The sequence below is a fragment of the Typopeltis vanoorti genome, chromosome 23 (assembly GCF_054136105.1).
Source record: "Typopeltis vanoorti isolate ZY-2024b chromosome 23, IOZ_Tvanoo_1.0, whole genome shotgun sequence".
NCBI lineage: Eukaryota > Metazoa > Arthropoda > Arachnida > Uropygi > Thelyphonidae > Typopeltis > Typopeltis vanoorti.
In genome coordinates, this window is record NC_143571.1 from 22,901,590 (window position 1) to 22,929,548 (window position 27,959).

The 27,959-nt window shown below is 35.7% G+C and overlaps 2 protein-coding genes across 15 annotated transcripts in view; one reads left to right on the top strand and one right to left on the bottom strand.

The window, feature by feature from the left end:
• LOC150093683 (beta-1,3-galactosyltransferase 1-like) overlaps window positions 1-1,377 on the top strand; it is a 204,767-nt gene extending 203,390 nt beyond the window's left edge. For all 14 annotated transcript variants that reach the window (XM_090412787.1, XM_090412786.1, XM_090412792.1 and 11 more), the window contains one exon: window positions 29-1,377. In XM_090412787.1, coding sequence (XP_090268913.1) covers window positions 48-1,130 — 1,083 coding nt within the window. In that variant the 5' untranslated portion in view covers window positions 29-47 and the 3' untranslated portion in view covers window positions 1,131-1,377. The remainder of the gene's footprint in view (window positions 1-28) is intronic.
• A 25,648-nt stretch (window positions 1,378-27,025) lies between these two features.
• LOC150093684 (zinc finger MYM-type protein 1-like) lies at window positions 27,026-27,412 on the bottom strand. The gene has a single exon (XM_090413250.1). It carries the CDS (start codon window positions 27,410-27,412, stop codon window positions 27,026-27,028), a length of 387 nt encoding a protein of 128 aa, XP_090269376.1.
• Between the last annotated feature and the right edge of the window lie 547 nt (window positions 27,413-27,959).

A 27,959-nucleotide genomic window follows, 5' to 3' on the forward strand; every position in this document is an offset into this window, starting at 1 on the left:
CACTAAAACATTTTTCTCTCTGTTTCAGGGTAACCTACAAGTAAGGAATGGCTCTTCGGCGATTCATTACTGTCACCTTCATACTGTTTTTGAATATCATCGTGGGCCTCCTCTACTTGCATTCCAGCAAAATGGTGGCTATGATAGGTAATGACACTGTCGCTGAAGTTGCCGACTGGAATCCACCTGTTAGTCCAGTATCTACCGAACGGCTGTCCACTTCTACTTTCCCCACCACTGCTGCATCAAAGAAAGTAGTCCCACCCAAAAACAAGTACATCAATCCCCATCCTTACACATTTATCCATTCTCCAGATTTGTGTGCAGCTACCAAAGGAGATCATTTCACTCTTTTGATTCTCGTGTGTAGTGGTGTGTCCAACTTTCTACAAAGGCAAACTATTCGTTCAACTTGGGGATCCGTAGCCACTGCCTCAAACAATACCGGAAATGTGCGTCTAGCATTCTTATTAGGTACAACAAACAATGAAACAGTAACAAGACTCGTGTCAGAAGAGCATTCGCATCATTCCGATATAATCCAAGAAAATTTTCTGGACTCTTATCAGAACCTCACCATAAAATCGGTTATGTTACTTCGATGGATTACCGAATTCTGTAGGAATGTGCCGTTCGTTTTAAAAACTGATGACGACATGTTTATCAATGTTCCAAATTTGCTTATAGCCATCCGCAAATTACGCGAAAAGAAAAATATTATGTTTGGGGTTTTATTCCGTAAAGCTAAACCAAATAGAAATCCTTCAGCCAAATGGTATGTGCCACGAACTCAGTTTCCAGGTAATGTGTTTCCCGACTACCTGTCCGGAACAGCATATGCGATGAGTGGCAACATTGCTCCTAACTTATACGAAACTAGTCTGCACGTACCTTTCCTTGTCATGGAAGACGTGTTCATTACAGGTGTCTGTGCAACTAAGAATAGAATTAGAAGGCTAGATATGAGAGGTTTTGCTCATTGGAAAAGGCCTTCAACAGGTTGTGCCTTTAAAGATATGATCTCTGGTCACCACGTCTCTATTCCCGAGATGCAAAAAATTTGGAGAGAACTAAGAACTCCACTACGTTGTAAAGTGATTAGGAAACGCAGTAGACGTATTCCCAGGTGATCTAACGAGCTTAATTTATTGAAACCAAGTGATGTGATCTAGTAGAACTTTGCAGACATTTAGCGAAGTGGACTGTGCGCGTGTGCTATAAAAAACGATAGTTCATTTTTAATGTGAATTGTTATTGTTCTTGTATTTGTGTATTTGCAATTTTGTTATTTACATAAAAAGGTCATGGTAATTTTAAAAGCTTTCCTTTAAGTAATGAAGGAAATTTTGCATTAACCACTATAAATGAAGAAATGTTCCTTTGTTTTCTCATTTTTCAAGCTAAGAAATTTAATTACGTAAAAAAAGAAAGGCACCTAAGATTAATTTGATAAGTCATTCCCGTCATTTATGCACAGTATGAAGGCGCATTTTATACTGGGATATAAGATATTGTTCGAATAACGAAGTTTCTCTTATTCAGGCCAGGTTTGAAGAGTTTAAAATTTTTTATTGTAATTTTTCTAATAATTGTAATCAACGTTTACCATCCGCCTAATGATGAAAATTGTTTCAGCGCTAAGAATGATACGATGCGAAATATAATACCATTAAATAAACCAGTTATTGCAGACTATTTTAATAATTTCCCTTATTTCATGAGCACTGTAAGGGAACATGCACACTTTGTTACAGTAATTAAAACCTGAAAAATAAAGAATCATTACACTATTTATATACCCAAGGACTTTATTCGAACTAAAAGAAAAAATGCCTCTGGTCAGATCATATTTCAATTTAATGTCATAATAAAATTGAAATTAGAGTATCCTTTTGTGGAAGAATTTATCGACGCCGTATAGATATGGACTCTTCGTGAAAAATGGATTCTTCACTTATACATCTGACTTTAGCTAGGCGAGGAGTGTTTTTTTTTTCTTGAAATGTGATTAATATAGCTGGGAAGGTCCACGCATCTGTTGATGTAAGCCTTGATAAATGTTTGAAAACAATGTCAAGTCGAATGCATTCTGAGCGGAAAAAATTTTCCAGAGAATACAAAAGTATCAAAGCATTTCTATTTCAAATACAAATATACTGTACTAGACGATATTTTATAAGAAATAGTCTTAAAAAAGGGGGGGGGGAAACCTTTTTTATTTTGAAGGAAATTAAATATCAAGTTCAATACACTTCATTTTGGGCTCTTATTGTTTTAATAGAAGCTACGAACCACTTTTATTTTGTGAGTCCCACTTATGAAAAGTTGTAAACCTGTACTACATGAGTACCGTAAGTGGAGTAGGAGATTTGTTTTATTTTGGCAGCTAAAAATTAAAGAATCATCATATACCCAAGGACTTTGCCCAAGTAAGCAAACAGACAAGTCAGTCAAGTTTGGGCCTGCAAGTGTTGCAAGTCTAGCTGACCCTGCACGTAGTGCAAGTCAAGGCAACTCCTGGTAAAGGGAGTATAACCTCTGATCACTATTCTTAATATTTACCCTTAATGCAAAGCGCATCTCCTGGAGGAGATATATGATACTATGTATTAAAGGCAACAGCCACTATCCAGTTTCGACCTTATGAATAAGTAAAGCCGTCTCTAAAAATTCGGACGATTCCTAGGCCACTCAATTGTGGGCGAAAGACCGTCCATCTCAGCGTTGGCTCCACTCAGTGATGGCCTTCCACCCACCACCACCACCGAGCAGAACCGTTCATAATCCGAAGAAAAGCATTCACCGACAAAGCTCCTCACTGGGCCGTGCCGGAGAACACTCTCCCCGGAGACTCAAATTGCTCCCTTAACACTTTCATTGCCAAGCTGAAAATTGGAATTTCGTGTGGTGGCCAATTTTTTTTATTTAGTTAGCGACGGCCACGCGATAACGCGTGATCGGCCGTTTGGTGAGCTCTCGTGTTGCGCGATATCGCGTGATTGGCAATGAACGTGTTAAGGTAAAAACCTTAAGAGAGCGAACCCATAAAGGCCCTCACCGGTTTCGACCTTTATTGAGGTCGCGTCAGTGGCAGCCAGGCTAACAAATAGTAAGTTTTAAGTAATACAGAGCTTATAAATATTTTACAAAACAAGTTACCATAAGGTGCTTTGACCTTATTAAATAAAAAATCTCAGGATGAGAGATGGATATAGAGAGTTTTTTACCTTGGGTATAATATATGTTAAAGATACCAAGCTATTTTAAATATATATAAACCTGTTTTTTTACTCCATTTCCCAAGTAAGCAAACAGACAAATCAGTCAAGTTTGCGCCTGCAAGTGTTGCAAGTCTAGATGACCCTGCACGTAGTCAAGGCAACTCGTGGTAAAGGGAGTATAAGCTCTGATCCTTGACTTGCACTACGTGCAGGATCAGCTAGACTTGCAACACTTGCAGGCGCAAACTTGACTGACTTGTCTGTTTGCTTACTTGGGAAATGGAGTAAAAAACCAGGTTTATATTTAAAATAGCTTGGTATCTTTAACATATATTATATGTTAAAGATACCAAGGTAAAAAACTTTCGACACACACACACACACACACACACACATATATATATATACGAATTTATAATTTCAAAATTATTTTTATTTTGCAACATAATTTCCCTTAAGACTAATACATTTATTCCGGCGAGGAAGAGTTTTAGTTTGGAAGAGATAGAAGTCAGTGGGAGTCAAATCTGGGGAATAGGGTGGATGTTCCAACAATTCATAGTGCAGATCCCTTAATTTTCCCATTGCCAAAACACCTTTGTGGGCAGGTGCATTGTCCTCATGAAAGATGATTTTTTTCTTCTGTAAACAGGGTCTTTTCTCACGAATTTTTTCGTCTAGTCTGATTAAAAGATCGGAATAATAATATTTCTCGGTTACTGTTTTACTTTTTTTCAAGATAATTAATAAACAAATGCTTTTAGTATCCCAAAACACCGATGCCATGACTTTTCCTGCTGATGGAACCGACTTTGTCTTCTTTGACGCTGAACAACCGGCTTCTGTCCACTGTTTTGATTGTTGTTTGAATTCTGGTAATGGTGAATCCAAGTCTCATCCATAGTAATAAATCGACGCACAAAATCAGTTTTATTCTTGTTAAAACGCTCCAAGCACTGTTCAGAGATTTTTATACGAGTGCGTTTTTGATCTGCTGTGAGCAAGTGCGACGCTCATCTTGGCAAAGCTTTTTCATTTACAATTCTTTATGCAAAATATATCCTACTCATTCTTTTGAAATGACCATAGTCTCAGCAATTTCAAGCACTTTGACTCGCCGGTCATCCAATACCATATCGTGCACGTGATCAATGATTTCTGGTGTTGTTACACTTTTTTGGACGTCCTTCATGTGGATCATTTTCAAGGCTGGTACGGCCACGTTTAAACTCGACAGCCCATTTCTTAATTGTCGAAAACGAGGCAGGAGAGTGCTCATAAACTTTTATGGACTTGGAATGAATTTGGTTTGGCGTTAAACCTTCTTTTACAAAGAATTTTATAACCGCACGCTCAATTTTATCCATTTCAAGGGATACAGACAACACTTTTTGCTTCACACAGCTGAATAAAACAAACTACTTGATAAAACGACTTGCAATTTTACATGGATGCTTATGACAGATGTACCAACTTAGGAAAAAAAAACTTGCCGATAATGTTGTCATCTATGGTCGAGGCCGAGAACCTTTCAGACCACCCTCGTATATATCTCCCCAGCTTTTAACACTTCAATTGAGATTCTATATACTCCGATACCTTGTAGTTAATGCTCAGTGTGTCTGTGTTGGATTACATCTGCATAATCTTATACATTTTGGATGACGTAATCTTCGATGGTCATTTCCATTTTCTTTGGATTCTTCAAATAGTTTCCAATTTTCCACTTTGATTATACTTCTTTGTTTTTATTATTTATTGATTATATTTATTTCTCAGTGGCGTCGCGTGCCACTTTCGGTTGGATGTGATGTCGTGCATGGCCGGCCCTGGGAATTTTGTCGTCCAGTACACAAAGCATATTTTGTCGCTCCTTCCCCCTAAAAAAAATCCTTTAATGACGTTTTAAAAGCCATGATGTTAAGACAGGCTTCAACATGTCTCATCGTAAATCCTAATAGTAGCATTAGCTAATGAAAATTCATAAGATAATGAAAACTCCCTCTTAGCTTCACCTTCCCTAGAATCTGACTATATTTGGATACTTGAATACTTCGGCTAATTGAATACTTCTCTTGGTTCATTAATTCTTCTTTTATGGGTCTCCCACTCATAAAAGACTCTAAACGTACGGTACATCAATATTATGGGTGGGCTACGGAATATTTTAATAAGTTTTTATTATGGATTCCATTTACTTACATTCTGGAAACTCAACACTGCACGTGGAATTTTATTACACCACTTCGGATCTGAAAGCGTGTCGGTCTCATACCGATTAATGACATTCTTCTCCCACCCAACCAATCGCAAATATCCATGCTCACAGCGCAAGTCAAACACTCACCCTACTGTAGAACGATACGTTAATAACTCAACTAACCAGACTGGCTAACTGATTGAAAAAAACGTGTCGCTTAGTTAAATGCAGTCTACATACTTTCTTAAATAAGGGACAAATTATCTCGACAATTTTCTTCTTGTGAATAGCATCGCATTGCTCTTGTCTGCATTAGTCAATTCTCCATTTCTGAACCATTGTTCTTATATTGAGACTGCGTTTTGCAGTTTTTCGGTTGCCAATCTAGGTTGCAAGGAGCGAACCATTATTGCAGTATCATCTGCGTATAGGACCATTACGATCTCAATCGTGCATGGTATGTCAGCCACATAGATAGCAAAGAGCAGAGGCGGTAGCAGGAAGACTGCAGTGATATTGCGTTCAGACGATCTACTTATAGATTCACCCTATAGATTCATTCGGAGTTTGCGCTTCTGCTGGAGTTTGAAAATAAGCCCATTCTCTACTGTAATTAATTCCTTAACTTAAAAAGGTATTGCAATTTAATTTGTACGAAATTTATAACACATTTTTGTGCAATATAATTTATTAGTAATCTGGCAATAAATTTGTGTCCCCCTTTTGGTTGTAGTCATGAAAATGTTTTCAATATTCAAGTAAAAGTGTAGTTCGTCCTTAGCTTTTGGACACCAGTATACATCTAAAATTGTTGAATTGTTTAATGTTATGGATGCCACTTCATGGAATATTAAAGAAATTAGGTTATCTTGGAATCAGGAGAAGAAAAGAGCATTGATTAAATAAATTCCTAAAATTTGTAGTTTTAAATGATTTTCGTCACTATGTAGAACAGTGGTCGCCAAAGGGGTCGATATAACATTGTTAGGGGTCGACAGCAAAATATAAGACATCATTGTATGGGTAATATTTAATTCGGTTAACTTGGATTACCTCCATGACAAAAGACATGGAGGTAATGACAACGCAATTAAGAGTGAATCGTGGGATCAGTACCGCCATCTTACAGGTCCTGTTCATGGACCTGTAAGATGGAGTAAGGTCATGGAAATAGTTACTGAGGCCAATCAAGTAGACCAAAATGACGTATTTACCAATAAACGGATGTTGGTGGTTCCTGCCGACCGGCGCAGTGGGAGCGAGATTGCAACACGTGCGTGGTTCTTATTTACTGATACTTACAAGGATTCGATCCCAGTCTCGACAAACAAGTGAGCGTTAATGTTCTAAAATTCATCAACATACATATTATAATTCAATCGTTATTCATTCACGAACTAAACTTCTCTATGTTGAAGAGTTGAGCAGCGCTGGTAGTAATACCAGTGATATTAATACCAGTAGTTTATTAATATCACTAGTAATACCAGTGATATTACTAGTGATAGTAATATAATACTATATACTATATTATACGTACAATAAACACTGTAACTATAAAATAAACAATCTAAAAACTCACATAAGCGTCCTTTTTTTTTTTTTTTTGCTTGTCCTATTATAATTACGTAACATTAAAATAGAGGGGGTCGATAAAAAGTGTCAAGAAACTCTTCAAGGGGTCGACGGGAAAATAATTTTGGCGACCCGTGATGTAGAATATAACAATAAATAAAAAATCTCTCTGATCTCTGATTTGTATTATGCTTTACAAAATGTAAAGCAAATTATGAACAGTGCCGTAATTCCGTTTGCTCAAAAAAAAAAAAAAAAAAAACTTTTCGGTGATGACTATTATTCGTATTTATAAAAGGATTATGTAAATGTAAAGCTTTGTCATTATCAATGAAGGGGATTCTTTGATGTTTATCTGCCAGTAAGCGAAACAAGAACTAGGACTAAGATTTATGAGTTTCATACCGAAAAAACTATCTCGGCAAATCCAAGTGTAAGTAACCACTTGGTAGTACAACACCAAGGCAACTCGTATCAAAGGTGGAGCAAGATCCCGCACTATCCTTGATATTTTCTCATAATGTAAAAACACAGCCCCTAAGGGATGTAATACTGCAATTACATTATGAGAAGAGGTCACTACCCAGACCGGTTTCAACCTTTTTTGAGGTCTCATCAGTGAATAGGTAGACCTGGAAGATAACAAGGTTTAAGTGAAAAGAACTTACATACCTTCACTATACGAATGCCTTAAAGGTGTGCCTGTATATTATAACATAGAATAAAAGCCAAAAGGCTATTTTTCTGGCAACCTTAATATTACACTTGGATTTGCCGATAGTTTTTCGGTATGAAACTCATAGATCTTAGTCCTAGTTCTTAGAGTTTCGCTTACTGGCAGATGAACATCAAAGAATCTCCTTCATTACTATTAAGGTTGCCAGAAAAATAACCTTTTGGCTTTTATTCTTTGTCATTATCATTTTGTTATAAAAATCTTATATTTGTGTTCCTATACCAAATCTAATCTAATCCTGTGGCCTCCTCTTTTAATAGGGTTGCACAGTCGGCTTCCATGCCTCTCTATCTCTTGTTTCTGTAAGACTCTTGCCCTTCCAGTCTTTGATGTTGTCTTTCCATTGCAGTCGGGGTCTTCCTCTTCTCTCCATCATCCCCTGCAATACTATTCTGGGGAGCTCTCCAGAAGAACCCCTCATCAAATGTCCTGCAAACGCTATTTTTCTTCTTTGGATACTAGCCATATAGTCTCGTTTCATCTTGAATCTTTTAAGAACCTGTTTATTGCTCACTCTTTCAGTCCAGCTGATCCTATCCATTTTTCTCAAGCACCACATTTCAAACGCATTCAATCGGTCACTCGTCTCCTTATTCATCGTCCAGGACTCACATCCATACGTCCCCACGCTCCAGATTATTATCTTGAGGATTCTTACTTTTAACTGTTTGTTCAGATTTCTGTTTCCTAATGTGTGGCATATTTGAAAAAATGCTGCTTTTACTTTTTTAATTCTGTTCTTAATTTCATAATTAGATCTATTGTCATCTGTTATCCAACTCCTAAGGTATTCAAAACATTTTACATTTTCTATTCTTTGTCCGTTCAAAGTGATTTCTATCCCATCATTTCCTTTTCTTGAAATCTTCATCACTTTTGTCTTCTGAACGTTTATTTTCATTTTATATATTACTGCTAATATCAGCAAGTCATTTGGAAATTATTACGTAAATTGTAGTAACGTTTGTGCATCAAAAGCGAACCCAGTGTTAAGATTTGGCAACTCTTCACTGAATGTAATGCGTACTTCTGGTTCATGTGAAAAATGAACTGAAATAACCTGAAATTGAAATAAAATTGTTTATTCTATGATGTTTCAAAATAAAAGTAATTGATCCTTCCTTTTAAAATGATAGTGTAACAAGTGTTGAAATTAAAAAAAATAATAATAATAATAAATTCCGTTTTATTACAGTTTTCTCAACAGTCATAAGTTTATACCCGGACGTTTTTTTTTTCCTATTAGGGATTCATGAGGTAACTGAAATAAAGGACTCGTATATGGATTTCGTATTTAATTCAAATCAAAAACAGAACACTTTTCATTTGTTTCGCTGATTAAAAAAATTCATAAATATATTTCATCATATATTATCATCATAAATATTTCGTTATATTATATCATATACCGTTTATAATATTGGATCTTATCTCTGAAACAGTCATATATATGTATATATATATATATAATATTCATCAAAGCTTGATTTGCTTCCTCAGTCTTAAGAAAAGGCTGGTTATATTCCACTAATTCGGGCCCTACCCAAGGGCCTATGAGTTGTGGAAATACTTTCTGAAAATGAAAGCTGTGCCGAACAAAGCGGCCTTTTGCAGCTGCCCAATTTTTAATACATCTAACTCGAGTGCTTCTAGATGTTTTTTCGATGTTTTAGGGATGGCGCCTAAAGCACCTATTATTACGGGAACAACTTTTGTTTTCTTTTGCCAGATTCGTGCAACTTCGAGTTGCAAATCGCGATATTTTGTAATTTTTTAATTTTCTTTGTTGTCAATCCGACTATCTCCTGGTACTGATATTTCGATAAACTTAACCCCCGTGTTTTCACTTTTTTCAACCACTGTAATATCGGGTGTGTTACATTCCAATCTTTTGTCAGTCTGGATTTTGAAATCCCAGAGTATTTTAGCTTTTTCATTCTCAACCACTTTCTGGTGAACTTTATGCTTCCAATAGTCTTTAGATACTTCAAACCCATACTTTTTACATAAATGGCAGCAGATTATCTTAGCTACGTTATCATGCCTTTTACGGTACTCAATTTGTGCGATTTTCCTGCATCCACTTAAAATGTGGTCTACCGTTTCTTCCTTTTCTTTGCACAATCTGCATTTACTGTGTTCTTGAATTTGTTGTATTATTTTTCCTTCGTAACGTTGGTTTTAATGGCCTGTTCTTGTGATACAAAAATACCGACTCTGTTTCTTTCTTTAGTGCTCCATTTCTCAACCACTACCAGGTCAATTGCTGTCAACGCTGTCCTCTATGCGGCGAAGGTAGTTTACATGCAATGCCTTATTTTTCCATCTTTCAGTTCTCAATTTTACTTGGTTAGTCTTATACTCTAATTTTGTCTCCATGGGTTTAAATAAACCCTCTTTCCTTACCTTAATTAGACATTTTCCCGTTGTTTGCTGCAGGTAATCATTGAGATTTCGTTTTTCTTCTTCAATAACTTGCTTCACTTGTAATAATCCTCTACCTCCTTTTTTTGCGTGATAGATAGAGCCTATCAATGTCACTGCGAGGATTGAGGGTATGGTATGGTGCATTGTCATTAATTTTCGAGTTTTTCGATCTAAATCTTCCATCTCTAGCTGGGTCCATTCAACAATTCCCGCTGAATATCTCAGAATAGGTATGGCCCAGGTATTAATTGCTTTTATCAAATTTCCAGCATTAAGCATTGACTTAAGGAGTTTTCTTAATCGTATTATGTATTCAGCTCTAGTTCCTTCTTTGATCTTATTGTGCAGAATTGTGATGCTTCTAAAATTCCCAAATATTTGTAGCTGTCTTCGAATTTTATTGCTTTGATTATTTCACCATTGAGCAGCTCGATTTCGTTCATATCTTCAAACTTTCCTCTTGTTATTCCAGCAATTGCACATTTGTCTAAGCCAAAATCCATTGATATATCTTGACTGAATATGTGCACAGTGTTTAGCAACGATCCGAGTTCATTCTCTGATTTTGCATACAACTTTAGATCGTCCATGTAAAAAAAAGGTGAGATATCTTTGCACTCTTTTGCGCAGTTTTATAACCATGAGCAGTTTTATTTAAAATTTTAGTTAAGGGGATCAATGACAATATAAACAATAGAGGAGATAATGAGTTTCCTTGAAAGATGCCCCTATATATATATATATATATATATATATATATATATACAATTAAAACCAGTCAAAATCGGTATCACGCAGATTTAAAACAAATAGAATGAATAAAACATTAAACACGAAAGAAATTGGGATGCCTGACCCGGGAGATCTACCCTAAAAAGGGACTGTAAACCTCTAAGATGCTGGTCTCGCAGCCTGGACTTATTTACCCCCCCCCCCTCTCTTAGCTCGAAATAAAGACAATTACATTTATTATAATGAAAAGAATGGTGTCTGAGATTAAAAACCATATTAAGGTCAAAGGCAAAATAAGCAGGAGAGTTGTATGCAGTCTTATATGTAGTGAATACTCATTGTGACCAGGTGTGGACATTTTTAAGACAATTATCAGAAAATACACAAGTAAAATGACAGAGAGAGAGAGGGGGGGAGGAACACAATAGAGTCTTTTAATCCAATGACATGTTTTCATTTCATAAGAATTATAATTATTACAATTAAAATGTTTTTGTTTTTTTTTTCAATTTACATTTCGTTTGTAATTTATGTTGAAGTTTATTTAATACTAGAAAAGTATAATTTAACTCACATTACATATTCGGTTTCTCGCTGTTCCGTTAAACTGAACAAAATGCTGCAATCCAACAACGAGGTTAGAAATGATTCCGCTCCTCATCATAAACTAATTACTTTCGACGCCACATTCAACAACAATCTTTTCACCATCCCTCAAAGAAGAAGACTGGATTGATTAAAAGTTTAGTATGACGTGCTCACGCTATATGTTCTACGCCTCAACAATTACAGAAAACCTCATAGACATATGTATGAATCTGAATGACTTTTCAGAGCGGACCAAACACTATTTTTCATTCCTGTAAACCGAGCTCAAGCAACAACGAAACAGTACGAAGAATTCCCATCCAGACATTTCTGGCATCTCGAAACCATTCTCCATAATTCTTAAAAAGTATATAATGCAGTTGTTGTATTTACTCCTGTCAACATGTCAATGTTAATTCCTGTCAACTCCCTTCCTACCATCACGGTTTCCATCTTCTAAAGATGAACTCTCCCCTTGAGCTCTTCCTGGCGTCTACCAAGTTTTCTCCACTGAGCGTCTGGTTTCTGACCGTTCTTACTTCGGATAAATCAGACGCTCAGTGGAAAAGAAAATACAAGAACACCAATCTTACACCAGCAACAGGAAGTCTGTGAAATCTGGCGTAGCACAGCACGGAACACATACAGAATCGTTTGGTCTGAAAAGTGCTTACGTCATTTTTGTCACTATAAATTTGAACGTTTATTTAAAGAAAGCGTTGAAGTCTTACTTCACCGTCCGAACCTAAATCGGAACGACTGCCTCTCACTATCTAAAATATGGGCGAGTCTCATCTAATTACACATCATTAAAGTTTTTTTAAAAAAATACAGTTAATGAATAATTAACAATACGTTTTCTCAATGATACCTTTGTGTTGTTTTAGTTATAACTTCACGCGGCTCTCACTGTTTCAAATCAATCCATTGTTGGCGTTCTATCTTGTAAATAACGAACATTGCCACTGATGATGGCCTGTAAAATGGCTTTAAATAAATATTAATACTTATTTCCTTGTATTTTGGTGTGAATATCTTTCCTCTTCCCTTCATTTATGGCGTTGATTGCCAGCAGCATTGCGTGCTGGGTACGGAAACTAAACAGGGAGGGACCCACAGTTTCTTTTTCTTTTTTTTTCTTTTTGAAGACTAAAGAAGTCAACCGTGTATGCAAATTATCAGTGGGAAATTTCTCGGTTGTACATTATTTTGAGGGGCTTCAAAAATAAATAAATAAACAGTTAAAACAAAAAATAATAAATGCGTTCAATGAAAGATGCAAATCGTTCAACATGCTAAACCTACTGCTAAAACTAATAGATAAATCCATTTTGAATTCTCTAATTAACTGAGAGAATTAGAATTCTCTCAGTTAATTAGAGAATTCAAAATGGATTTATTCTCTAAATTAAAAATTCTCTAATTAACTAGGAGTACGCCCGTTTTTCGGATAGGATATGCAAATAAACACAAGGGATTATATTTCGTGTAAATCGTTACATGCTGGTCAAGTAGTTCCACTCTCTCCGATCCAATTGGTGCTCTGCCCTAACTAGAGCGGAATCGTTGCACATCCCCTTCAGGTCGTACGTCAGTTATTTATGATGAGAACAGGAGAATATTAAAATTATTTGACTACACGACCCGATAATAAAGGAACGAAACTGGTTTTATTACTGCTCTTATTACAGCATGAACAGGGGATCGATAGCGAGTTCCCAAATATTAAAATTTGGAAACTCACTATTCTGTATTAATGTGGTAGAAATGGTGACGCTTTCATTGGAGTGGACAGAATTCTAGAAGAGGTTCCACAAGACAAAGCTCTAGAACACTAGAACGAACTTAATAGCAATGCGGCAATGCAAATCGGCGAATGATTTAGCTCCCTCTACTCTGCCAGACCACCCTGGGAAGGGAGTCTGGTCATGTGCGGTATGTGAGGATGCTGATAATGCCACGTTAGGGTAAGAAGACTCAGTTATCTGGCCTACACACAGAAGCAACCATGAGCTATTTCAAAGAACACCTTCGGAGTCAATTGAAACATTTTCTGTTGTTTCAATTGACTCCGAAGCTACGTAGAGGTAGGGAGAGGAAAAGAATGTATTGGTTTTAGGAACTTATATATTGCTTAGTTTTATATATAACTAAGCAATAATTAACAGGATTTCCACATTTGGATGAGACAATAAATTTTGCGAACATTTGGGAAGAAGGAAAATTTGTGATATTTGAATAAAATCGAGTTTCTGCATTTCCTGTGATATTTTGTATCGCAGGTGATGTAGGACGCTTCTGTGTTTTTCATCATTATGAAATTTACCACAGCGTCATCCATTTACGTTGAAATTAATTTGTAGGATGGCGCTACCATTTTAATTATTACAGTATAATATTGCAATAACCAACATGGTGAGTCGTGATTGGTTTATTATGAAGTCCGCGTTTCTATTCTTGGAGAATTTTTCACACACCCGTCTTAATATAAATTAAAAATCAAAAATGCCAATAAAAAGGGGAGAAAAAATAACAAAAAGGTGGTCCTAAACTCTTACTTATGAATGAAAATTCTGTTGAGAACCATCATCCCCATTACCCCCGTGATTTGGACATGTTGTCCACCCCTAAACCCACCACGGAAGTTAGATCCGAGATGGCTATTTATTTATTTTCGGTTTCCATTTCATACATTAACTAATAATTTCTGCTAAAGAATAATTTTCAATTTTATTTTCATACATTCATTTATAGATTTGTAATGCGACCTTCGTAGCTCAGTCGGTTTCCCCGAAGCGCGTTGGGTGGAAAGAACTGGGTTGGAATCCCATAAGAACGTGAAGAACCTTTATCAGAACCTTTCAACTGAAGATGAGTTAGTTGTGTAAGGGAGTAGGCCAGTTTTTCCACTAGAAACTCGTTTTTTTTATCTGCAACACGACTTGCCACCCAGGGGAAAACAATTAACACGCAGGAAGTCATACTCAGACATCTTATCGTAAAATTGTGGTTGTTAAGCCAATCGAGGCAGACCGTGGACCTGTGAATCCCTCGAATTATTATTAAATTATGGTACACAGAAAATCATGGGAGTCCGCGCGGGGAGGGGGGTGCACCCCCCCGGGATTGAGTAAAAAATCCCACAAATTATAATCGTATTACACCCTCGACCATGGGACGCTTTGTCTGTCTTAAAATTTTATTACGGATTGGCGGTTGACCATAGAACACGTGTTTTATCTATTGCAGCAATAAAACACGTGTACCTGTTTTTGGTTATTCTTTTTTCTGATTTGTGAAAAATGAACAGCAACCAGTTCATTCGTCCTCTGTGTCTAGTGAGTCACTGAGTGAAGTGTCAATTGTAAATTTATCAATTTCATCAATAGCTTTGCAAGTGATAGACGGAGAATTCAACTCTTATAACATACGTGGTTATTGAAATTTGTGTGTGTGTGTGTGTGTGTGTGTGTGTGTGTGTGTGTGTGTGTGTGTGTGTGTGTGTGTGTGTGTGTGTGTGTGTGTGTGTGTGTGTGTGTGTGTGTGTGTGTGTGTGTGTGTGTGTTAATTCTTGTTTCCTTTATATTGTAAATTTATATACATTATGTATGTGTTGTACTGTATTCAATAATCTTCTTGTGGAAAAAGAACCCCAAAAAATTAAATAACTAAATAAAAAATTATTGATGTAATTATTTGTCTCCAAGCTTTGCCCCGATGAATTCATGGAAGACTATTATAGTATAATCCTGTACACATCGGGACTTTGATTATGATGATAGCGAATTTGAATTTAAAGATTAATTTTTTTATCAAAAAAAATGTCAGTTCCATATTAACAAACATATTTACTACAATCAAAGCCCAGTTTTGAAACCCAACAGTGTGACGTCACAATCCAATTGAGCCTATAGAGGCGATGAACGAACTGATTGTTTGTCTTTTATAACTTTGGACCAACTGAAGAACACTTCAGCTGCCTACAAGTTATTTTTAAACAAATATTTCAGGGTATTTAGAAACATAATCTGAAAATGTAAGTTACGTTTTTGTAATTTATTGATAAAACGTATTGAATACAAAATAATTCTTCTGTTTTTCATATTGGGGAGAGAGGAAGCGTTATTCGTAGCAGAACGTGGAGAGGAATTAGAGACATTTTAATGCGTATATAAGTTTCTACAGCAGATTGGAATGACAAAAATTAATTTAAACGAACAGCATAATAAATAAGTACTGTAAATAAATAATATATATTTTAAATGATTTATTTTTTAATTTGATCCCTCTTAGTCATCTTTGTGTATCATTCCAACATATTCTTTTGAAAAGTTCACCCCAGAAATGCTGCATTTTATTGACCATTTTAAGACAACGATTAGACTTTTTTAAAATACCCTTTTATGAATGTGATCTGCGTCTTTTATTTAACATAATTAAATTATGTTAAATAAAAGACGCAAATTTATACCTTCTGGACATATGAGAAATATGTCCAGAAGGTATAAATTAATATGAATATATTACAGCAGTTTTGTTTTTTTTTTGTGTGTGTGTGTGTGTGTGTGTGTGTGTGTGTGTGTGTGTGTGTGTGTGTGTGTGTGTGTGTGTGTGTGTGTGTGTGTGTGTGTGTGTGTGTGTGTGTGTGTGTGTGTGTGTGTGTGTGTGTGCTAAGAGTGAAGAGATGTTGAGACGATGGAATCCCACTGACTTCGAAGCTGGAGTTGGCTTTTTGGAAAGAGTGGGATTAACGACTTGTTTAGGTTTTACTGTCGTTTTGTTTTTGCTGAATATAACAACAGCAGTTGTGGTGTCTGTGTTTTATATGATACTGATATCATCTTTCGCATATTGAAATAATTTCTTAGTAATAAGGTTTCTTATTATTAAAGATTTACCATGCCTACAATCTGAGGTTGGGACCTCAAATTGTAAGAAGGATAGAAAGGATAGTAGAGGAGGGGATGTGCTGCTAACGATATCAGATGACTCGAATCCAGTTAAAGTTGACCTATGACTGCAATACTAGTAACAGTTTTTGCATGTCGCAGTGAGTTTGAAGCCATCTGGTGTGAGATGGAGTCTAACAAGATTAAATACGTAGTGGGGGTGTTGTTACTGACCTAGTGGATCGGTTGCTAGTCAAGAAGAATGCATTACCAAATAAAGATGATGGGTGAGAAGCGAGCAATCATAATAGGAAACTTTAATTATCTGAATATTGATTGGGTAGCTTTGAAATCCCATGAATAGAATAATACTGAATTTATTGAGTTGTTACGAGACAACTTCCTCGAGCAGCATGTGACAGAAGGAACTCGAGGCCAAAGAGTGTTAGATTTTATTATAGTGTCCGAGGGACTTTCAGTTACAGACGTGTGAAAGTGATCATGTGGTGCTCACTTAGGAAGTGGCTAAGTTTGTGTATGTTCCATTCATAAAAGATTACATGCTGAATTACAGAGCAGGAAATTAAGACAAACTGAGGAGTATGCTGGATTCTGCGCATTGGTATCAGTTATTTGATATGAAGTATATTGACTTCAATCAGGGATGACCAACCTATGGTACATGCGCCAAAAGTGATGCATTGGATGATTAGAAGTGGCTTTGACCCCAATGATAATAATAAAAACTTAAGTTTATTATGCAAAATGTATTAACCCAAAACCGATTTGAGCAAAAAAGCTAAAACTTTGTGATTATTTTTAGCGATTGTATTGTTTCGTGTACATCTTTTTCACATTCACTTGTTTGATCCTGAGGCCAAGTGTTAGCAACAGCGGTGTGTCGAGGTTTTTGTCAGTCAGTTTAGAATTGATAGTTTTTTCAGGGTACAAGAATTGTATGACGCATCTGAACTCTTAGGTGAAAAAATTGGCGCATGGAACGTAAAAGGTTGGCCACTCCTGACTTAAATGATGCAATATCAGAATGTGTCCGTAGAGCTCGAAGAATAAAAGGGCAGGAGTGAAATGCATGAGTAATGTAATCTCATTAAGCAAGAGATTCGTAAGAAAAACGATGTGGATGGAATACCGTGTGATACGGATGTCAATGATGAAAATTATAAACAGCAGGCCAGAAGAGTCACAACTGTTGTATGGAAAGCAGGAAAAAAATTAAAGAAGTTCATTAAATGCTAAAATGACCGAGATAGACAAAGCACGAAAACAAATTTAAAGATTGACATCATTAAAACAAAGTTTGTGACAAATTTAGAGAAATTAGCAGCCCTACATTGAAATTGTGGATGATCAGATTGATCCTCGAACACTTAATTTAAAAGAAAAACTAAACGTGGGTGTCCCAGATAAATAATCATCATAACAGAAAGAGGGGTTGCGTGTGGCCCAAACATAGTTGGAGAAAAAAGAATGCTCCACATTAAAAAGGTTTAAAATTAGAATAAGAGAAGTAATATTAAATTTAAATTTAATTTTAAATTTTAAAGATAAAAATTTTAACATTATATGATTTATTTTTCTTTCTCTGATGAAATAATTCAGATTTGTCTGAAATGAAAGCAAAAATGCTGTATACGTAAAACAACGTTAATATTTCAGGGAAAGAAGGAGAAAAGAAACAGAAGAGAAAAGTGCTGACGACGATGGTATTAAGATCATGAGGTACGTAGTATAAAAGTATTTTGAGATATTAATCTTAAATCAGATGCTTCCTTTTAATATTCTAGAAAATCAATTCGATCTTTGCATTTCAATGAGTGGAGCCACCTCTGACTCGGACTGTCCTGTTCTGGCTGGAGCCATTCAGATCGCGTGATGAGTTTAGTGATTCTTTCGGATTACTCAGTGATTTTGAGTGATTTTAGCCCACTTACAGTTTGTTTTGGGAGAGGCACCCTCGCACTTTAACGAAATGTAATAAGCTACGAGTCTTTGATATGTGAGAATGAAAACAGAATTCCATCTCCATTGCCTTTAGAATAAATATATTATTTCCATAGTGAATTTATTAACATCACGTGTTAATAATTTTAGATTTTAATGCTTAATAAAAAAAGAATTAGAACGTTTATGCAAACAGTAAAGATGAGCTTGCCTTCTTGCCAGTTTCTCTCTCAAGGGGAACTCCTCGAGGATCACACGCATATATATATATATATATATATATGACTTCCCCTAGAGGAATATAAAATCGAGAATAAAGCCATCCAATGCAATTCTTTAGAACACTTCCTATCATTTTAGTTTCAAAAATTAAATTTATTACTATTAGTATTAAGTTAAGGGGATAATAAATTCCTCATTATTTTATTATATTATAATATTATATTTATTATAATATATTACATTATTTTATTATTAGTATTTTTAATGCTTGAATAGGAGTGTATTTTATGTAGTTTCTTGGACACAGAAATAATTTAAAAACGCATATATTTCTTAATAAAATTTCCAATGCACAACGATTTCAATTTAAAATAAACAAATTGATCAGCAAAAGAAATACCATATCACCGAATCAAAAATGATAGTAAGAAACAAACTAGTGAAATATAATTTCAATATATTTCATTTATTTCTAATTATGATGTATTCATATTGTAAAACTCGATCTAGCTTGGAAATGTCAAAGCACTTTATATCGATTTTTACAGAGGTCAAGTCTCATGAGATTGTTACAAAAATAACCTTGTATGTCTCTATATATTTTATGCTAAATATTAATGTAAATAACCCTATGGGAATTGACTGTACTTACTGCTTTAACAAAAATTTCTAGAATGTCAAAAACAAAGGCAATGCTTTCCCACTGGAACTTCGTATAATAGCTCTATGTAAGGGCATAAGTAAGTTGTTTACGATTTAAGTATATGAGAAAGTTGTTTGCGAGCTCTGCATATAAACACCTTCAAAGGTTAGTGTCAAAGCGATCGGCAAGTTTATGCTGCCCGACAAGATAGGATTAAAGGAGTGCACGAAGGAGAAGAAAGAACGGGTCGGCCTTAACAGAAGATCAAGGAGTCATGCCGAATTCTTCGGGGGTTACAACCCTTCGGGCAAGGTCCCGGAGAACGTGAAATATAAAGAGACTGAGCCGAACATCGAAGAGGGGCAGTTAGAGGTAGAAACGTTGGCAGCTAGAGGCAGAAGTTCCAGGAGTAGGATCCAGATGACTGGACGTTCCGGCGAACTCACGCCAGAGGAGAAGAATGGGAATGACGAGAGAACAGCCGATTAAATACCCGAGGCAGTGTCGGTCGGATGTCTTTTGTCACGGGAGGTCAACCGAAGCCAAAAGCCGCAGAGCGATCTTCAAGCCTGTATGCTGAAACCTCTTGCGTGAGCTTTCAAGTACTGGAAAATTGCAGTCCAAAACCCACAATATCCCGACGAAACATCCCCTGAAGCAAGACTCTCCTGACGAAAGCCTAAGGTCCGAGATGAAAGGAAAAGCATAGGAACTTTAGTGCAGGACGTTGGGATGAGTGTGCGACACAGAGCCTTTGTACGTTTGTTCCATCTTTTGTTGTACATTCCTTTTGTAATCTAGGAAATATGTTATAGATGGACTGGTAAGAAATAGTAATAAGAAGTGTCTGTAAGAGAGTCCTCTGATTTGTTAATAACTGGCATAAGATTTGTGAAATAACTCAGCATAGTTAACTAACCTCTTTGTGAGTAAATTAGTTTCAATAATTTGATTTTATTAGCAGAGAAGTAATTGAGTAATTATATTGTATAGTCATTTAATATTGAAAAGGGAAAGTTTGTTTCTTTATGCTAAAATTCTAACGGATATGTAGTGAGTGTAACCTCCCTATCGTTTAATTAATATAATTTGTTATTAATGTAAATAAATGAGTTTTAATTATATGTCAATAGAGTGCCGCCTAAGCACTCTATTGACATATAATTAAGTGGGAAACAACTAAGGCATTAAAAGTAGTTTAAGTACTTCAGAACCACGACTGTTTATGTAAATTTTATTGAAGGAATTTATGTAAGAGAGAGAGAGAGAGAGAGAGAGAGAGAGAGAGAGAGAGAGAGAGAGAGAGAGAGAGAGAGATCTACCGGACATTTTACTGAGTCTTATGCGGATATAGAAATACTGCTGGCCCAGTCTTAACAAATACATTTTCCAGTGTTCATAGGCATACAACTAGTAAATACGAAAGGTGGATAAACATAGTATGCAATATAATAAGTAAGGAAGGTTACGTAAGCAAAAGCGCACTGCTATAAAGAATAGAGAATATATTACAATAACGTATTAAACCTTAATCGTTACAACAGTAGCCGACAGGATAAAATCCACAGTAATTAAAATAAATAATAGTGGATTGGAACAGTTTTGTAAATAAAGATAAGGCAACCAAATAAAAAGTGTATATATATAGTGTAAGAAAATTTTTTAAGAACCATGAATGTGAACAACGTTGATTCGGGAGCCACTAGAACTAACATGATGGGGGCATCTAGAATTATTTAGAACAGTAAATCCTCACCTCATTATCCCACAATACTCTGGAGAGGACCACGATGAAGTGTTGTCCTTCTTCACGTTTGTAGAGGAGCTAAGGAACGTCGGAAACTGGTCGGACTTCCAGCTTCTAATAATATTAAGGAATAAACTGATTGGCATGGCCAAGAATTTTTTTTATTCCTCTCCCGTATTGAGAGACACTTTGGAATACAATAAATTCAAGGATACCTAATACCTCAGTTTTCCAAAGTTAGACGCGTGGATCCGAACCTGTGGAGGCTGCAAAAATGTAAGCAAGAGAAAAAAGAATCTATCATTGACTATTACAATAGGCTGCTCACTTTAGCTAATAGCTTGAGAGTGTCCAGTGATGAAAAAAGCCATCTTGATTGGGCAGTCGCAATCAATTCAGGTTAGGAGTAAGAGGAGAATATAAAGAGATAGCGTACAAAAGGAAGATAAACACCTTAGAAGAATGCTATCAGGCAATAAAAGAAAAAAGAGGAAAGGCTAGACGATCTTCATCCGGAATCTAGTGACAGCCAGATACACAACATTAGAGAGGTGTCAGATCCAAAGAGTGAGATTAAGAAAGTGAAAAATCTAGTTAATCCTAAAGAAAAAAGTATAGACCAACAGAAGGTAGGAAAAGAGGAAAATAAGGCCACAGAAATAAATAAAGTAGACACACAACAGACTGACAATCTCTGATTCTATTAACATGGAAGAACTACACTCTTATATCAAAACAGAGGTAGAAAGACTGCAGCAGCCCTTGATAGATAAACTTGACTCCATTCTAAACCAGTTAGGGGAATTCAAAGTAAAAACTTCCAAGGAACAGCTGAGCTCTGAGCAGGAGTGTGCTGAAAGGGTAAACAGGAGGAAAGTACCTCAGTGCTATAGATGCAATAAATTTGGGCACATTGCCAAAAATTGCTATAGCAGTAGAAGAGAATCAAACAGACGGACGCATTTGGAATCTAATTTGGTAATGACTCACCATCATCCCACACAGAGGACTAAGAAGTGGCGAAGAAACATTAGGAATCAGCATGAAGATTCCATAACAGTAATATGGGGGAAAATAAGAGGGGTAAAGTGCAGAGTTTTATTGGACACTGATTCCCAAGTTTCAGTGATAACAGGATCTCTCTTCAGGAAATTGCGATCCCGAGTATCCGATGGTATCAATAAGCTAAGAACACCTGTCATGTTGAAGGGAATAACAAACCCCACCATTTATACCTCGGAGAAAGTAAAGGTAAACATCTGGTTCCCGGATTTTAAGTTAAACGTTTCATCAGAGTATTTAATTCTCCTGGAATCCTCTCAAACTACGGCAAAGGTAGTACTTGGAACTGACTTTTTAGAGAAACATAAGTTCTCCTGTGATTTCTGTAAAGGGGAGATTTCCATATTGGAATTTAACCAGGTTGCCCGGCAGAGGGGGTAGTCAAGGGCGTCAAGCTAGTGAAAATATTAATGATATCAACACAGGAAAAGACCATTCCCAGTTAGAAAAGAGGGAGCAAGGAAAAATAGAATTGTTGATAAGAAAGACAGGGAAAATTCTTTGCCTGATCCCCCAACTGTTAGCGAAACTGAATAGGTAAAAGGGGGAGAGACCTTACACATCTCGAGTGTCAAGGTAGCAGCAAATAAAAAGGAGGATATAGAGGCCACAATAAAAAAATGCAAAGAATGGAATAGAAGTGAACACATTAGAAAGAAATGATAGTGGAGATCACCACCCAGGTAACGCGAGAAATAGAAAGAGAGCAAGAGGTCGGAAGGGAATTAGACGCGCAAGGGATAATGACGATTATGAATCACAACATCAGTCGCGCCAAGAAGAGCCCACAAGTCAGGCTGACGGCGGTCCCAGCTCAAAATTAAATGACAAACCTGAGTACTGTCCGACACAGAGAATATACGATGCACGACACAGAAACACTGTGGAAAAATTTTTATCCATATTCGTGGCTTAAAATTTTTTCATGAATGGGTGGGCCTTTGTAAAACTCGATGTAGCTTGGAAATGCCAAAGAACTTTACATCGATTTTTAAAGAGGTCAAGTCTTATGAGATTATTACAAAAATAACCTTGTATGTCTCTATATATTTTATGCTAAATATTAATGTAAAAAAAATCAGATAACATTGTAATTCCCGTATAGTTAGTAGGCGAGGCCGTTTAGCCCTATCTAACTTTTGGAGACTGAGTAGGCAGTTCAATCTCCACTGACAGCCAATCAGAGATAGTTGGCCCAAGGCTATCACTATTTAAGCGACATGCAGTGAAGAGAGAGCGCTCAACAAGTGCCACCATCTCGTGTTCCTTAACCTTAACACAATATATTTAATGTCTCAAATAATGTAGGTTCTGTAGTCGATTTTCTTGAGTTTACAGGACGAAAAACCCGAGTTTCTGGGAGAAAAATTTCCTCTAGTGGAAGACTAGATTCGAAACAAAGTCTTACTTCGTGCGTTCAAGCGCCGTGATGTGCAAACGCCACATCCACTGAGCTACAGAATTGACTGTACTTACTGCTTTAACAAAAATTTCTAGAATCTCAAAAACAAAGGCAATACTTTCCCACCGGAACTTTGTATAATAGCTCTATGTAAGGGCATAAGAAAATTGTTTATGATTTAAGTGTATGAGAAAGTCGTTTGCGAGCTCTGCATATTCTTAGGTTAGTGTCTCTTTGACACTAACCTTCAAAGGTTAGTGTCAAAGAGATCGTCCCGAGATGAAAGGAAAAGCATAGGAACTTTAGTGCAGGACGTTTGGATGAGTGTGCGACACAGAGCCTTTGTACGTTTGTTCCATCTTTTGTTGTACATTCCTTTTGTAATCTAGGAGATACGTTATAGATGGACTGATAAGAAATGGTAATAAGAAGTGTCTACAAGAGAGTCCTCTGATTTGTTAATAACTGGCATAAGATTTGTGAAATAACTCAGCATAGTTAGCTAACCTCTTTGCGAGTAAATTAGTTTCAATAATTTGATTTAATTAGCAGAGAAGTAATTGAGTAATTATATTATATAGTCATTTATTATTGAAAAGATAAATTTTGTTTCTTTATGCTAAAATTCTAACGGATAGGTAGTGAGAGTAACCTTCTTATCGTTTAATTAATATACTTTGTTATTAATGTAAATAAATGAATTTTAATTATATGTCAATAGAATGCCGCCTGATCTTTTATCTTCCAATGCACTGTTCCTAAATAAAATCGGATCTGTGAGCGGAAATAACTAAGGCATTAAAAGTAGTTTAAGTACTTCAGAACCACGACTGTTTATAAACTTTATTGAAGGAATTTATGCTAGTAAGAGAGAGAGAGAGAGAGAGAGAGAGAGAGAGAGAGAGATCTACCGGACGTTTTGCTGAGTCTTATGCAGATACAGAAATACTGCTGGCCCAGTCTTAACAAATACATTTTCCAGTGTTCATAGGCATATAACTAGTAAATACGAAAGGTGGATAAACATAGTATGCAATAGAATAAGTAAGAAAGGTTACGCGGGCAAAAGCGCACTGCTATGAAGAATAGAGAATATATTACAATAACGCATTAAACCTCATTCGTTACAATATTATTGTTTTCTGCTTGTTTAATTTCTCTTACTTCCTTTGAGTTGCATGTTCCGAAATGATTAAATATACTGTTTTCTTATGCTTTATAAGAAAACTCTAAATTACTTTGATTATATAAGATATTTCTATTTATATCGATGAGATATTTCTACGCGTATTGCAATTCAGAGTTGTTTGCTTTTCATTCTGGAAATTTGGTTCTGTGCCGAATGCAGGTGTTTTAGAGATACTTCTCATTCCCATTCGGTATTCTTTTCCAATGAATATTTATGTTTTTAATCACTAATTAAAATGATATAATTATAAAAACATTTAATTTTAAAAGTAAATGGTTATCAAATTCATGCATATTTAATTAATAAGAAATCAGAAACTTCATTCACTGGGTTAATCGAATCAGACTACTTAAAAGTAAGTTGTGCATCTGCGTAAAGCTTAATGGGAAAACTGTTCTTATCCCCCTCTCTGGATGTACCTGGTGGCCATAAAATATCTTTCTCTCTTTGGAGGAATCTGTAGCTAAAACCAATAAACGGAATGAGGCGAAATTTTATATTGAGACCTTTTGAAGGCATGGGGAGATGACTTCCGCGAAAAAAAGATTTATTGCCAAAAGTCTCCGATAGGGGAAATTTTGGCGCTGGCGGAGCCGAAAGCAGTCAAATATTTGCAGTACATGCAGGTAAAAAGGACTGTGCAAATTTTACTGTGAGAGCAGTACCACCAATTAAACTTAAAAAGGGATTGGGAACATTCAGATAGTTATTCGAATGACTGACGAATTGTGCTCAATATGCGTCCTACTTTGCCTCAGCGTGCTTTACTTGTTAAGTTGTTTTACCTTAAACAGTGCAATGGCGTACCGGCCCTTCGGGAATTTAGACGGCTTCATAACCTGAGTATAGGTCCTATGTCAGCTGTAGCACTGCGAGCTATGATTAAGAAGTTTGAAGAAACTGGATCACTAGGAGTTAGACCTGGTAGAGGACGGAAAGCAGTGCAAGAAGAGACAGTAACAGACGTTGCTACATGGCCGGACTAAGACAATTTTGCGCCCCAGGCAAACTCCTTCTTTGGCGCCCCAAGGTTGTTTTTTTTTTAATATTTAATATTTCCTGATTGTAAGTGGTTATCGGTTTTCTCAAATGATTAATAATTTCATAACTTCAAGACTTCTACTTATCATTTCTATTCACTAACAAAAACATAAAATAGCACATACAAAAAAAATTACTAAATTATTGGTTATTAAAAATATTATGGGTTTTACACTTTTGATTTTATCAGTTATAATTTACATATATATTTGTCTTGATTTTAAATCTGAGAAAGTTTTTATTCTTTCACTAATGTGTATTTTCTGAACAACTGCATTTTCAATAGATAGTAAGGCTGAAGAATCTCTCACTCCCCATTGTTGATCGCAAATATGTTTTGATAAGTGTCAATATGTTGAAACTTCTCTCAGCTGTTGCTACTGATAGAAATCGTCAGCAGAATTCTCAATGCAACCCACGTATTTGGAATTATATTCTGCAAATTATTTGCTTTTAAAAATTGTAACGTTTCCAATGGCGAATTGATGTTTTCCGGAGTTTAGAGATTTAATTTCTTCAAGGAGCTCGTTCCCGTCAATGTCACTATTATTTTCATGATGAAGAATTGAATGCAAATATAATTCATTTAAATCGCCCATTTTAGTTATATTAAAAAGAAAACCCCAATTTCGCTCGTACGTTTCTATTTGTTCAAATCTTTCTTCAAGAGATGTTAATATCGTGTCCAAAATGATGTTGAATATCGTTATTCTAAACTTTGTTCTCTCATCAACAGTAACAAGAGTGTCTTCAGATGCATAATTAAATAATTTCTTTCTACGAATTATTCTTTTTTCAGTAAATATTGGCTCAGTTCCTAAAAACTTTGCTAATTCCTCAGCTTGAGCCAAAGCATTTTCAAATTCTAGTGTACGGTATTGTCTAATGAATTCCGTACATGATTTTAATAATTTATAACCGTTTTTAAATCCATACTTTTTGTTTGCATTGATTTGCTAACTATGTTAATCTGATGGAGTATGTCATACTACCTCACTAACATAACTAAAAAGCAAATAATCGCAAAGTTTTTCTGCTAGTGTTAAAGATTCAGATTTGGTGGCTGCATCGGTTGAATTTGAATGCATAATTTGACTTTATGCATTCAATACGACTCTCCCAACGAATTTCACATACTACTTTAAGTGAAATTTGGTACATTATCAGTTAAAATTTTTAGATGGAAAATTTTAACCATCTAGTAACGGATGCTGAAAATAATGCATAAAGCCGTTGAATAACACCAAAAAAAATGAAACAGATTATGGGCAAGACATTGCTGCATCTCCTATAACTAAATTTAAAGAATGGCAGCCACAAGGTATGTAAAATGCTCGGGGATTTACTTGCCGTAAACGAACTTGAATACCTTTATTTTCCCCCCCTTGCCTATTGCATATTGAACCCATTGTCATAGCCTTGTCCTCTAATATCATTAATATTTAATTTTAAATCTAAAAGCAACTTAATGATCTTATCATATAATGATTCTCCCGTAGATTCATTGATTTCATAGACTGAAACAAAATGTTCTTGAATAACTAAAATAGACTCTGTTAAATCTACGAATCGTAAAGTAAAAGAAAGTTGTTCTTTGTGACTAATATCTGGGGTGCAATCTAAAATAATTGAAAAGTATTTTGCTTCTTTGGCACGCTGAACAATATCATCGCAAACAGCTGATGCCAAAAGAGAAATTATTTCGTTTTGAATAGTTTTGCTGCAATATGTTACATGGGTTTCCTTCGACAAAATGCGACGTACAAGTTTGTGCATAATGACATCATATTTACTCAATAATTCTATCAAACCCAAAAAAATTGTAATTTTTTGGAATATACAACCGATCTGATGAACCGCTGAAAGCCAAAGTATGGGTTGATAAAAATAATATATCACACAGCCTTTTCAATACATTTTTCCAATGCTCTCGTTCTTTAACACTGACTGACTGCATTTCTTCAATTATTGTTTTACTTTTTTGAAATCTCGTATTTGTTTCAACCCATTTGAAATAATTTTTTACATGTTCTGGTGAATTTTCCTGACTCTTTAAAGTAATCATTTATATGTTTCCACTTACAATGGCCAACTGATCCTAAGCCTAAAGTTATTTTATTAGAGTAAAATAATTTGCAGCAAATACAAAATACAGTAACCCCCGACTTACACAATACGCACATACGTAAATTCGCAGTTACGTCATAAATCTCGAAAATTACAACTACTAGCGCGTTAGAACATATTTGCGGCTTTTGCGTCTTTGACATCCATTGCAGTATGCAACGACATAATGTTAACTAGATTCAGCATTCACAGCAAA

Bases quoted from the DNA above. Each gene is read 5' to 3' on its own strand.
- LOC150093684 (XM_090413250.1), bottom strand. From the start codon at position 27,412: ATGCACAAACTTGTACGTCGCATTTTGTCGAAGGAAACCCATGTAACA.